General features: G+C 45.5%; 1 protein-coding gene across 1 annotated transcript; it reads left to right on the plus strand.

Annotated features, from left to right (window-relative positions):
* Window positions 1–4,642: 4,642 nt before the first annotated feature.
* Window positions 4,643–8,806, plus strand: PMAIP1 (phorbol-12-myristate-13-acetate-induced protein 1). The gene is made up of 2 exons (XM_069569293.1): window positions 4,643–4,783; window positions 7,137–8,806. The coding sequence occupies exons 1-2, from the start codon at window positions 4,726–4,728 to the stop codon at window positions 7,241–7,243; spliced, it is 165 nt and encodes a 54-aa protein (XP_069425394.1). The 5' UTR covers window positions 4,643–4,725; the 3' UTR covers window positions 7,244–8,806.
* The last annotated feature ends 5,437 nt before the right edge of the window (window positions 8,807–14,243 follow it).

Genomic DNA, 14,243 nt, shown 5'->3' on the forward strand with positions numbered 1-14,243 from the left:
CTCATCCCCCGTTTCCCCCTCCCCCTCCAACCTCTGAATGTGGCTTCCTTTGGAAATAGGGACTTTGCCGATGAAGTCCTACTAGATTTAGGGTGAGCCGTAATCCAGTGATTGATGTTTGTATAAAGAGAGGGGAATTTGGACACAGAGACACAGGTGAGAAGTTCGTGTAAAGAGAGAAGCAGAGATGGGGGTGATACGCCTGCAGGTAAGTATCTCCGAGGACGCTTGCAATCAGTTAGAAGAGGTGAGGAAGGAGAGCTCCCATAGAGGCTTCAGAGAGCTTCACTCTGCCGACACCACATTGGACTTCAGACTTCCAGCCTCCAGAACTGCAAGGAAATACATTTCGATTGTTTTAAGCAGCTCAGTTGGGGGTGCACCGCTATGGCAGCTCTAGGAAACGAACATAGAACATAGGTGAAAATGTCAATTGCATTTATGCTGACAAATTCCAAGCCTTGCTCTAATAGCCCTCAGTCCTATCCTAGTCAGGATATGTGGGAATTTCAGTAAAGACAGGGTGGAAAGAAGGGACTGTCTTTACTGACATTACCATCTTGTATAAGAATTACCATAATGTCTATCTTGATTGGCAGCTTCCCTGGTGGCTCAGACGGTAAAGAATCTGCCTGCAATGCAGGAACCTGGGTTCGATCCTTGGGTCGGGAAGATCCCCTGGAGAAGGGAATGATAGCCCACTCCAGTTTTCTTGCCTGGAGAATCCCATGGACAGAGGAGCCTAGAGGGGGCTACCCATGGGGTCGTCTGAGTGACTAAGCACCCATCTTGACCAGTCACACTGTCTCCGGTGTTACCTGGATTAATATAGTCATGCCATAGTGGACTTTCTAGAATTTGATCACATATCTCACGTGCTTAAAACCTTCCGTGGTGCCCCCATTGTCCCTGCAAAGATGTGCAAACTCCTCAGGTGGCTTCTCCCCCCACCCCCACCCCCTCCACTGCTCTCAGTCTCTGCATGGAGCATATTTCTTCCCTTTGGTCTCATTGCTTGGCCAACTCCTATTTGTGTCTTGGTCTCTATGGAGATGCCCTTTCTGCTTAATTGCACCGCCCCCCAGGAGGCCCATAATCTGCCATAATTTCCCTGGCCTGTCCCTGATGCACCTCTTTGGCACCTGCCCATGTATTTTCCTGCATCATCCTCCAGACTTGCTGATGATATCCAAATACCTGGAGGATCTGCATGACCAGAGTTTAAGATGCAGACTCTCCACCGTCAGGTATACATTTGAACAAGATAGGTGATTCATATGCACACTGAATTTGTGTGGCACTTGTCTCTCTCAGAGGTAGGTTCCATGGGGGTAGGAGGCACTGTCTCCCCAGAAGGAGCACAGTGTCTGCCTTAAAATAGAGATGGAAATCAATCTCTATTGATTAAGAGGAAAGGCGTCAATTACGCGAGAAAGGCATCTCCGATGATCATCAGGCTGATTTCTTGCAACAAACATGCTATACAGGGGGGGGAAAAGGTCCCCTTTTATCAGAATAAACAGGCTCAAGCCTACAATCCATTTTGTCCCAGGCTTCCTTTAAATTCCCCCTCATTCATCTCTCATATCTTCGTTGCCCATCTAGTCTTATTTTCTGCATGACACAGATGAATGACTATTTTATTAGTAATCATGTTCGCTATTTTGGGGTGTTGGGTTTTTTTTTAGAAAAAAATTAACGCTCTTAAGTGGCAACACAGTCATGGCCAGGTTTTCACTATCATTTTGGAAACTTGTCCATGAAAACTAAAACAGGGTAATAGTCTTAAAAATTGTCTTTACCAGTCCTTTTTAAGAAAACATAATAGGGGATTCTAATGCTTCATGATAAATTATTATTTTGTCATTCTCTGGGTCAAAATAGTTAAGAAAGCCCTTTCACACTCAGCTTCTGCTTCTCTTAATAGAACGTTAAATCTGAAAAAGTTTATGGACCATTAATTCCCTGATGGCTCAGATGGTAAAGCAGCTGCCTGCAATCCCAGAGACCTGAGTTCAATCCCTAGGTCGGGAAGATCCCCTGGAGAAAGGAATGGCAACCCACTCCAGTACTCTTCCCTGGAAAATTCTATGGATGGAGGAGCCTGGTAGGCTACTGTCCATGGGATCGCAAAGAGTCAGACACGACTGAGCAACTTCACTGGTTCAAAAACAAAATCTTAACAAGTCCTCCATAAATGGCTGACTTGACCCATCTCTGAATCCCACCTCCCCCTCTTCCCTTTTCCTTCCCGGGAGTTAAATTTGCAATTCCCTAAAAGCCACAATTTGCCTAAAGTTTGTATCTAGCATGGGTCACGTGGTCAACAATCTTTTATGATGATAATCTCAGAGGTCAAGAGGACACACTCTTTGCAGGTAAACAAGGTATGATTTGTTTTTCTTTTGTGGAAATGTACAGATTGCATTTCAGGGTGCTTAGTTTGATGCGAAGTTTACTCATTTATCCAAGCAGGAAGCTAATGGTATTCCTGAAGTAGTAAGTCAATCAAAATGAGCCTTGAGAGTGGTTTTGGGACATGCGTTCAAGACTTTCCAGGCAGAATCTCTGCTGGGCTTGCTGGGTTTCCTGTATCCTGTGGTGCAAACTCTTGAATTTTGTCCACTCTTAGCCCTATGTGTTTACCACAGGCAAAACTAAGCTGCTAAAAATCGAGTAAGTTTTGTTCCATGCTTCCACGGCATTGTCTATATTTCAGCAGGACCCAGTGACAAATAAATACCTGCAGGTTTTTGTTGATTGAGTGACTCAAGGTAAATAAACAAGCTCACATGCCTACTGGGGCCAGATAATGTAAATGAGAAAAACAAACAGCAAGGGGGTGTGCCCAACGTGAGAACTCCCGCCTGCGGGCGTCTCTCTGAGGGCTGTCACTGCACCCTCTCCTAGCCCGCTCCTGCACTTTCGCACAAAGAATCCTGGGTTGACAAGAGTTAATGATTTCCCAAAGGCTGCCAGAAATCTGAGCTTTTAACGCAATCTCTCAATTTTTAAATGCTGGTAACTAATTCGAATGTTCGCAAGGCCAGTACTGTGAACCAAACCGAAAACTTCTAGGGAGTCTCGCAGCTCTAAGCAACCAATTTGCAACCTCTGCATTATATAGATATAGATAATAAAAGATATATATATATATATATATATATATATATATATATATATATATATATATATATATATATATATATATAGAAGGGCTTCCCCGGTGGCTCAGCCGTGTAAAGAATCTGCCTGCAATGCAGGAGCTACAGGAGACACAGGTTGGATCCCTGGGGCAGGAAGATCCTCTGGAGGAGGGCATGGCAACCCACTCCAGTTTTCTTGCCTGGAGAATTCCATGGACTGGACAGAGGATCTTGGTGGGCTACAGTCCATGGGGTCGCAGAGTCGGACACGACTGAAGCGACTTGCACGCACGCACACACATAAAGAACACTTATTTTCTAAGAAACTGTGATTCCTGGGAAGGCCGCAGATGCGGGTAAGACGTCCTGCTCGGGATGGTGCTGCCTGGGTTCAGACCCCCTCCTCTGTTCGCGGCCTGTGTGAGCTCAGCTCACTTCATCTTTATAAACCTTCAGTTTTCGCACCCGGAAAGTAGCCACAATGGTGAGAATGTCCGCTTGGTCGGGTTGTTCCGAGGACAGGATGAGAAAGTGTCTTCGGAAGCCCTCAGAGCCAAATTCACAGGATCTGTTCTCTAGTACGAGTGACTGCTTCTCTTTATAATAATGGAATTATTCCCGGGCCAGCCAAACATCGGGCAAATACGTATTCCCAAATGCCTCATTTCTCCCCCCCGGGGGAGCTTTTGAAAGCTGTCTACATGATGACCTACTATTTTTTGGTGTTGTTTTATTAAAGCGTCTGGAAGGAGGTATGAGACCGACCCGTAGGGAATACACTCTGCTTTTAGAACCACTGTCCTCACCCGGCGGCAGAGAACAGCCACTTCCCTTCACCCGCTTTCCTTCCCCCCACCCCCTCAACGCATTTTCCAAACCCAAACAGGGTTTCCTCTCTTGCTCCAGGCTTTCAGTTGGCAGTGAGCTTCCCAACCAGTTTCAGTTTCATTTAAGCTTCCGGCAGCTTCTCTACTGTAATTAAGTGTTCTCATTTTTCCCTGAAAACGTCCCGGACTCCTCGAGTTTGAATACTGTCCTTTCCCGAACCCTTCAGGGGTTTGTTTACGAGAGTCTGCGACTGCCCGTTTATGATAGGGATGACGCTCCAGGCCTCCCCATCTCCAGCCGTTCGCGAGGACAACCCTTCCCGGCTCGCAGCTCAGAGACCCAGCCACGCCTGCAGCCAAGTCCTCGGTCCAGGAAGTAGCTGCGGGGCCGGGTCAGGCTCCCTCCCCCGCTGCGCCCGGCTCGCCCCACGCCGCCTGGGTCCCCGCCCTGGCGGCGCCGGGCCCGAGCCGGGGGCGGGGCCGGGGGCGTTGCGGGCCCAGGGCGGGGCGGGGCATGGGCGGGGCCCGCCGTGGGTTTCGCTACGTCACCGGGAAGTCCCCATACGACCCGAGCGCGCGCTGCAGCGATCGCAGAGCTGCGAGGTTCTTGCAGGCGCCGGTTCAGTTTTTTCCTGCTCTGTGCAGACCGTCGTCTCCTGCCCGTTCTCCCCTCGCAGCCCGCGTCCTGCAGACCCGAGGTGCTCGGGTTGCATCGCTGAGTTGCCCCGGTCTGCCGACGGCCGTCTGCAGAGATGCCTGGAAGGAGGGCTCGTAGGAGCGCCCAGCCGAGCCCCACGCGGGTCCCGGCAGGTAAGGAGAGCTGGGGCCCGCGGAGATCCTGGCCGGGAAGGGGGTCTGGGTCGCGGTCTCGGTCTGGCAGGGGCAGCCCGTCGCCCCCGGGGCCTAAGAGCCCGGCGGGACCCGCGCCCTGGCACGTGCTTTAGGGGCGCCTCCGGGACGCTATTCGCGGGTTTAACCCGGGGCGGTGGGGATGGCGAGGGAAGGGGTGAGCCTTGCGATGGGGATGCTGCTGCGTTTGAGCGGCGGCCGAAAGCCTCCTCTCCTTCGCCTGCCTTCCGTCCGCGCTCGCCCTCCCCGGGGCCACGCGGAGAAAGTCATTGTCACGGCCCGGGGGCGCCGCTGGCGCTCAGCGCTTCCGGAGACAGGCCCTTTTCCTCCGGGGTCCAGCACCTTTTGAGGACCCTTCTGTGTGTCTGACCGCTGTCCCCAGCCCCAGCACCAACAATAACGCTTGATGCCATCACAGTTCTGCAAAGGACGGATGGAGGGCTAAGGAAGCCCCGAAAGGACCAACGACGTCAGAAGCCTGGAAGGCCTGGCTTCTTCGTTAAAAGCATAACATTTTAACAGTCGGTATTAGTCACAGAAATGCCATAGAGAAAAACAGGAGATGGTCCACAGTGTTGTTTAATCCATCCCTTCCTCCGCCCTTCCCCATCCATGTAGCCCCATTAAGTAACTTCAGGTCAGCTCTCCTCCTCCCCGCTTTTATAAATCTTATCAAATAAGGCAGACATCTGCTAAGGAGCAGTAGCAAGGAAGTAAGACCGTGGGCTGGAAATCCGTGTGGGTCACACTGCTGTTGCATCAGACAGTGTTGGGCCCCTTTTACACTTAATTTTATGGAGCCCCTGGGGCGTGCAAAGGCAGTGGTGCATAGCCAGTGTGGCCGTGGCTAAGTTGGCACAATGCTGCTCTCTGGCTCCTGCTTCGGAGGGAAGAAGCTTTGTCCATCTTTTGTGATGTCCAAGAGTTCTGGCTGTGTTGCAAGAATTGCATAACCTTCACGGTCCAACTTGGCCCCCCTTAATAAGGGACAGCAAAAAGGTCCCTCTTAAACTTGATTAGATGGTAAGACAAAAAAATTGAGATGTAAGTGAGGTAGAACACTGTCTTAGTTTTAGGTGTACAGCATAGTGATTTGATATATGTATCAATTGTGACATTATTACTGTAACAACTTTAGTTAACATCCATCACCACACATAGTTATGTTTTTAATTGATACATTTATAGATGTAATAAAAAGATTAAGGAAACAACTAGGTGCCATTTTCTTTTTTTTTTTTTTTTGATGAAAGGGATAATTTTTTGTTACAATTCAGGTCTTTCAAAACGGTAGGCTGAACGATAATTGTTTTTTTAGCATTGTGTTAGTATTTCTAACTAAATACCCAGCTCTTGTAAAAAGAGAATTTGGTTATTTTGAGCCTAAATAGGGAATTTGCAGGGACTGTTTACAAAGTAAATCAGTTTTTAATTTGTAGTCATAATGGTTTTTAGTGATCATGAACATGATATTGAAATGGACGAAAAAGAAGCTGAATTGCTTTTTGAACTATCCAAGAAAATCGTAATTATGGTCAGTATTGGTTTGGTGTTGATTTCACTTACTTTAAAAGTTTACTTAGAAATTAGATTATAAATATTACTTTTACCTTATATTCAGTTTATTACAGTATCTTAATCTTAAAAAATAGTAAACATGTGAACTAAACATTATTTGTTTTTTGCTTCACTCATTTCCATAGAGGCAGTGGATTGGTACAGAGTGGGAAGAACTTGTTTTAAAATGTTAAGTTATTTTAGAAAATAGGGACTTAATTTTAGAATAAGCTGTTATGAGTCTTTCATGAGAAAACTTGAAAGAGTTGTTTAAATAATTATATGAGGGCACAATCTGAACTATGAATTATTGCCATTTACAAAATGAGCTGTACTTGAAAATAACATAAAAGAATTTAACTTTTCTTTCCCTAGCCAATCTTAAGTGAGAAAGAAAAGGATGAGATCACCTGAGGCTGTGAAACTCACTCACTCTTTGTGGTGTATGACATAAATGTCTATATTTGAAAGTAAGATAACATTACTTCATCCAGGATGCTCAAAAAAAAAATCACAAGTTAAATGTCTTTATTTTTGTTTAATTATTTCTGTTGTTTATGAGTCACTATATGTTAGTGTATGTCGTGTGTGTATAAGTTGCTTTTCTTTCTTTACATTCAGAAAACAAGTGTATATGAAGTTAAGATAATGCTTTATGGCATAAATACTCAACTTGTCCTTGGAATGGGCATATTAACTCTTGCTGGTTGCAGTTTGCAATGTCAGTGTAACTTTGATATTTTGCTTTCCTTTTCAGATCCTGAAGTTGAGTGTGCCATTCAGTTGAGGAGAATTGGAGACAAACTGAATTTCCGGCAGAAACTTGTGAATCTGATAGCCAAACTCCTCCGCTCAGGAACTTGACTTAAGAAGCGTTCGAATGAGGAGACTCCTTTCAAAGGAAGATTTCCCATTAGGTGCAAATTTCATCAATTAGAGGAGAGACTGCCTTGTAATGGGGAAGAATGTGAAGGAACTCTCAGTTGCTTTTGAATGCTCTTGGAAATGAAGATGGATGCATGAATTTTTGTCGGAGGTTTGCCAGAAGTTGTTGTTTGGGACTCGAGAACATTAAAAATCCACTTTTTATTTTAAAACAAGAATGGAGGAGCTTTGAACATGGGGAATCAATTCTTTATACATTTTGGTTTTGTTTAGAGACTTGTTCTAGTATTTTTGCTGAAGGTTGCTGCCCAGTGTAAGAGGAGCTGACACATGATTATGGATTATGGTCAGGGGCTGAAAAACAGAATACACTCCACGTTTGTTTCTACTTTGGGGGACAATGACGGAACAGTGTGTGATCTTTTGTTTATGTATATTATTTTGTTACGAGTAAAACTTTTATTTTGAGAACACTGAATGTGATAGTGAATGTTAATTTCATAGGTCACTACAAAATATAAACTAATTTGAAAATTTCTTTTGAGTTAAGATGTATTGTTTTTGTTCAGAAGACCTTTTACTAAGTGTGTTCCAATGAGCCTTAACCTGGGAAGTGATATACTTTGAAAAAATTTGATGTGTTACTTGGTGCCAGTGAAATTCTTGCAGTGAAGAAAAACAAGCATGGGGATTTTGCATAACTCAGAATAATTTAAAAAGTGATAGATTTTTTAAACTGCTGTAATTAAAACTTGGTAAGATGAATATTCTAATATAACTGTTGATAAGAAAATGAATATTTTTAAAGAAGTTTCTAAAATCTGTAAAATGTCCTTTCTTATACTCAGTGTATATTGTGTAAGAGTGATCTTTTAAGAGAGATTAAGCATGTTTTCATAATTGAGATACATACATGTATTTTTCAAAAAGAACAGATTGTTCATCCAGAATGAAAATCCCATTTACATACATATGCATAACTTCATCTGCTATATAGATATTATCTATCTATATATATATGGTGTTAGAGTAATAGGTATATTCTGAGACGGGCTTCATGAATTATGTTGTTTTCAATTATTAAAAGGCTAGGCTATCAACAAAACTCCACAAATATATAAAAAAGAAATAATACTGTCATGATTGAATTTCAGCAGGAATAATCTTATTTATTTTACTTATTTATCATTAAACTATTTTTTGCTTCATTTGCTAATAAAGTTGCATTTTGGAATTTTGAGGCAAGGGTTTCATAACTACTTGAACTCTTACTAGAAGAATGTTTTAATATAGGCTATAGTCACTTTAGATGAAAAATTACCTCAGCATGTTTTTTTCTTCAGTATTACTTAAAGCTGTTAGTTTATTTAGTTGCAAAGACTTTTTTTGGGGAGGGGGCAGCATCTGCCTAGAGAATGTTTTGACTTGGATATTTATGGTCTATAACTATATTTATACATACATACAATTAAAATTTGATACTGTAGCTGTAACCTATTAAATAATTTAAAAATTACCTATTAAATAGCCTGTTAAAAATTACTTTTCCGTGTGTTTATTTTTCCTCGTGTAAGCTACTGAGTGTTCATTGTGAAACCAAAGCATTTTAAGTAACCTCCATCAGCAGTTACCTTTTGACCAAACCATCTCTGTTCCAGTACTGGGGTGGGAGTGGGCACCACCGGAACATGGGGCATGAGTTCTGCTCTCTAGAGACATACACGTTAATTGGGAAAGGAAGCAGTGGAAAATAGGAAATGAACGCCAGGCATAGGTCTCGGGTGCTGCCGTGTGCCGCAGATGGATGCCTGGAGGCGGTGGAGGCTTGAGGTCTGACTTGGATGTGTGGTGAGGCCAGGTCCCTGGCTGCTCCTGGTCTGCCTGCCGAGGGGCTCAGGCGCTGTTTTTGCTGCTTCCCGCGCCCAGCCCCGTGCAGCAGGTATTGCATCATCTGCAGCTAGTCACGTGCTGAAGGAGGTGTGACCCAAGTGGCCTTCCTGTTTGAGTGGGAGAGCTCAGAAGGTCCTCCTCATTTCTTGCCTTTTGTCTCAGAGCCGCCTCTCTGACCCACCCCTGCCCACTTGAGTCTGCTGAGGTCCTGCGATGTGAATCACCTCCCTCAGATGGGGAGAGAGGAAGGGCTGTGGGGGAAGGTGGCCGGTGGAGCTGACGGCTACAGAACTGGGGTGGTGGGGGGCCTGGCTCCATAAAAGGCAGGGCCCGTGTTTGATGGGATAAGCATTATTCCCTGAGAACTCCCATTCTTTAAAAACTTTATTTTAGAGTATAGCCAATTAATGTGACAGTTTCAAGTGCACAGCAGAGAGACTCAGTCATATGTATAAGTGTATCCTTTCTCCCCCAAACTCCCCTCCCACCCAGGCTGCCACACGACACTGAGCAGAGTTCCCTGTGCTCCACAGCAGGCCCTTTCTGGTGACCCATTTTAAATACAGCAGTGTGTGCGTGTGGATCTCAAATTCCTTAACTATCCCTTCCCTCTGGTAACCATAAGTTCATTCTCTGTGAGTCTATTTGAGAACTCTATTTAAATGTCAAAAAGTTCCCATGATGTTCACATAATTGTATCTATTGACCAACAAATAGCTATTATGAATTAAAAAAATACTTTTTGATTTGCAATTAGATTTAAAAGAAAATCTCAGTAGTCTATATTTGGAAAGTGTCTATGTACCTGTCATCTATCCTGTATCTGTGAATGAGACGAGTTCTTCAGTCTAAAGATTCTGGGCCCTGTGATTATGGGTTTCAATCCCTTGCAATAACTGCCCACATATGTACCCCACACTGGGCAGGAACAGCATAAATGGTGAGAATTCTGTCAAACTCCACACACCTTTGTCAGAGGGGAAGATGCCCCAGAAGATACACCTTGAAAAGAGAATAGTGACCGAGAGTGAGGCTGCACAAAGGGTACCCCACTTTGGAATGCTGGAGCCGGACGCTTCGAGGCAAGAGTCTGAGAGTCTGCTGAGCTGTGTAACTGAGGCAGCCTGTCTTAGGCAGCCTTGCTCCTCTGAAGTCAGAGACCCTGATTGTCAAGGTCCCTTGTGGTGTGAAACAGAACATGGGGTGACAAAGACGCCTAAAGAAGGCCTTGCTCACACTTCCTGCTCGCCCCCTTATTTCAGACAGGATTCAGAGAGGACGGAAGGGTTTCTGAGAAGAAGTAAAAGCGTGGATGTAAAACGCCAAACCATCCCAAAGCAAAACGAAGAGCCGACTCCCAGGCAGACTCTTCTCCCCGACATTGATGGTAAGCCCTGGAGGAAGTCGTGCAGGGACTTCTCGGACGCGTAAATGATTTCTGGGAAATGAGAGTGGCCCGGGCATCCTGGCTTCCCTGACGGTGACCTCACTCCATCAGGCCTGCTTCTTATATGGGGCTGGAAATAGCTGAGGGTCACCTGACAGGACACACCCGGCCGTGGAGTCACCTGAGTCTTCTTATGTAATAGGTCGTGGTTCAAGAGCAAAACGGTTGTCAGTGCAATGCAGGCGCTAGCAGGAGCTTCTCTTTTGAGGACTTTCAGAAACTGCTTACTTCCCTGGCGGCTGGGATTCCGCCTTCCAGCGTGGGGATCGGGGAGGTGGGGTGTATGGGCTGGATCTCTGACTGGGGGTGCCGGTGGGGGGCTGGGATTCCAAATGCACTGCAGCTAAGAGGTCAAGGCATGGAACACAAGCAGTTCTGTTCATGGGTTCAATAAAGGCTTTAAAAAATTGTCCACATCGCCCCCAAAAAAATCTTAAAAAAAGAAATTGCTTTAACAAATTCATAGTGTGATGGTCACATCTACCTACTGTCCTCTTCCAAACTGGCCACTTTTTAGAAATCCAGAATGTCAGAAAAGCAATGAGAGTCATCGACGGAGATTTGGAATTCCTTTTCTTTTCTTTGGGATTCCTTTTCTTAGAAGTCTGGGTCTCACACTGCCTCCTAGTCTTGTCTACTCTGAGACTGCACATCACACAGAGCCTGGGCTGGGGTTTGGGTTGAAGTAGAATAAACAAGCAAAAAAAAAAAAAAACAAACAAAAAAAACAAACCTTGATACTTCTAGTGTTTTAGAAAAAAGGCTTTTCTCCTTTTTGTCACACTCTCTCACTAATGGTCTCCGATGGAGCTTCTGAGATTTGTTTGTTTCCAACTTCTCCTCCTTACTCAGCTATTTTCAAAACCAGAAAGTTCCTTTGCCCACAAGTGGCACCGGCTTCTGACATTGGAGTCAGTCAGTTGTTTCACCACTTACTCTTTGGGGAACTCTGGATAAATGACTTCACCTCTCTTTTCCTCTAAAATGGTGCAAAATGCACCCATCTCAAACCATCTTGAAAATCAGATGAGGTGAGAACGTGCCTGACTTCTGGCTCACTCACGCTCTAAGTGTCCTTAACTGCACTGTCAAAACGGAAGGTTAGATATTAGCTTCTTTACCGAGCTATGGAAGGTCTCGTGCAATTAAGGTTATTAGACTGAAATAAAACCTTTTGAAGGAAGGCAGCAGGGCAGTGTGGAACTGGAGAGGAAGTGGCCGTTTTTCCCTTAATAAGGGCACCTGCTTTTAATTTGTGACCTGTTAGTGATGGCAGAACATTTATTGCCACCTCCTTTGTGTTAGGTTTCACGAATACTATTGAATCGCCTGAAGCCCCTTGAACATTTTCATATAAAAATTCGCGTCTTGATTTATACAGTATTATCTCAAGAAACAGGAAGAAGAACTGGTCTGGTTAGCTTGGACTAGATTTGGATAAGGCTGTCTTCAGTGGCAGTGGGTGGTGGGGGGTGGTGGGGGGAGGGTAGTTGTTTCATCAGGACAGAAGGGAAGACCTGCCTTTAGGGAACTTGACTGGCATCCACCCCAGGGTTTCCATAGGGCTCCTCTGAGTCTGTCCTCCTGTAGACAAAACTTCAAGATCCATACCATTAACATTTTGATTTATTTATTTTTTACTTATTATTATTTTTTTACTGCATGGCACTGGGAATCTTTGTGGCATCATGCAGGCTCTTTCAACACTCTCCTTGGCACATGGATCCTAGTTCTCCAGTGAGGGAGCCTACCTGTGTCCCCTACATTGTGAGGCGGATTCTTAACCACTGGACCCTCAGGGAAGTTCCAAGTTAAATAACCATTTACCGATCACCCATGAGGAGCTCAGCATTTTAGAAACGATGGCTTTACTATTTCACTTAGTGCTTATAATTTGGAAAGCATGATCATCTTTCTTATTTTATAGGGAAGGAATAGCCTCTGGGAGCCAGCCATCTCCCCAGAGTCAACTGGCCGAAGAGCGGAAGACAGGATTCGAACCCATGCCTCTGTCAAAGCTCCCCTCTCCTGCCCCCAGAACAGGGCCGCTTCCCACAGCGCAGCAGGGGAGAGTCCTCATTCCGGAGCAAAGCTAAGGGTTCCCCAGCCAGGGATTCTACCCCCGGGTTTTCCTGAGGGTTGCAGGTTGATTACTAACCCAGCGGATGAAGGAGACATCCCGGTAAGCGTAGCAGCCGCTGGGATTCCTCTCGCGCAGCCAGGCAGCCGAGACTCTCACCTCCAGCGATGGACTCGCAGCCTCCGGAGGCTGGAAGCTGGCTCAGGTTAACCCGAAAACCCGGGGGCCCGCGGGGAGGCCGAGGCCCACCGCACCCCGGGGAGGGGTTCTGGGTCAAGTGCTCAAGGAATTCTGAAAGGTCCGCCCCGGGCCGGCTTGCCTGCTCCCAGCCAGAGCCCAAACAGCACCTCCCGAGACGGGCCCGCAGGGCTATTCGCAATGGGAAAGAAAGGGTTTCGAAGAACGCAGGCAAAAAGCAGTTTGGCTGCCCTATTTCAGAAAGCCAGGCAGGAATTAGGAAGGAAGGAGAGATCGGTGCCACCATAAAACAAACAAAGAAACAAACCCCGAACAATAGCGAAGGTAGGAACGACCGAGCCCGCGTCCTGGGTGATTCACTTGGACTCGTGCTGGGTGAGAGGCAGGGAGCGCTGGGTGGCTGTGTGGGTTATGACACTCTGGTTTTACCAAGGTCACTGTTTCGTGGTTCCCAGATCCTCTGTCTTCAGGAAACACACGTGTATCAGTTCATCAGAGAGCAGAGCAGAGGAGGGAAAAGGGCCCATCTTGGTGAGGGGTGGGGTGGGGGGAGGATATTTGCAATACAACACAGCGCCTGTAACAAAAGAGAAAACGTCTCCTTTTTTCTCTCTGAAGTTTTTACGGGTGTCACATCAAAAAGGGCAGATTTCTGAGAATTGGCAAATCAAGGGTAAAATTTTTGTTTAACTTTCAAAATGTGGTTCTAGAAGAATATGAGGAAGTCAGGCTAATGCTTCACAGATGACTCCTTGAGGCCCTGGGGAAGTACCAACCAGGATGATAAATCTGGGCTTTTCTTCCAGATTTTAATGAACATAAGGAGGAAGAAAGGTGATAATGTGCTCTAGGTGTGGCTCACTTGTAAACCACACTTTTCTAAGAATAAGCTGGTGGATATTGCTATATTTTGAGAAACATACTCTACTATAATTTTCAACCCATTACAGTTACATTGAAATTCTCTCCATGATAAATATTCCCGAAGGGACGCAGCTACTGCTCCCCTTTATCCTTACGTTTTACTATTCCATCCCTGAAGACCAAGGAATGTTCCTTGGTCCCAGTTTGCCTGGTTCTCCCTGGTTTTAAAACTGAAAATCTAATGTCCTGGGAGTGGCCTCAGTTCTAGGTAAACCCAGGGCAGTTGGTCACCCTTCTATGGTTGTAATGTGCTTGCAAGGGTACTTTTAGCTCATTTAACGCTGAGGACCTCCACCTAAATAAACCATACCCCACTTCTTTTTTCCGCTTTTGGCTCGTTTGTGAGAAAGGGGTAGTCATAACTCCCAGCCCCTTGGAATCACAAAGTTCATAAGGGGATGAACTGTGACTTGTGAAGGAGATTGTGAATGCAAAGCTCT

Source organism: Ovis canadensis, chromosome 23, assembly GCF_042477335.2.
Source record: "Ovis canadensis isolate MfBH-ARS-UI-01 breed Bighorn chromosome 23, ARS-UI_OviCan_v2, whole genome shotgun sequence".
Lineage (NCBI taxonomy): Eukaryota > Metazoa > Chordata > Mammalia > Artiodactyla > Bovidae > Ovis > Ovis canadensis.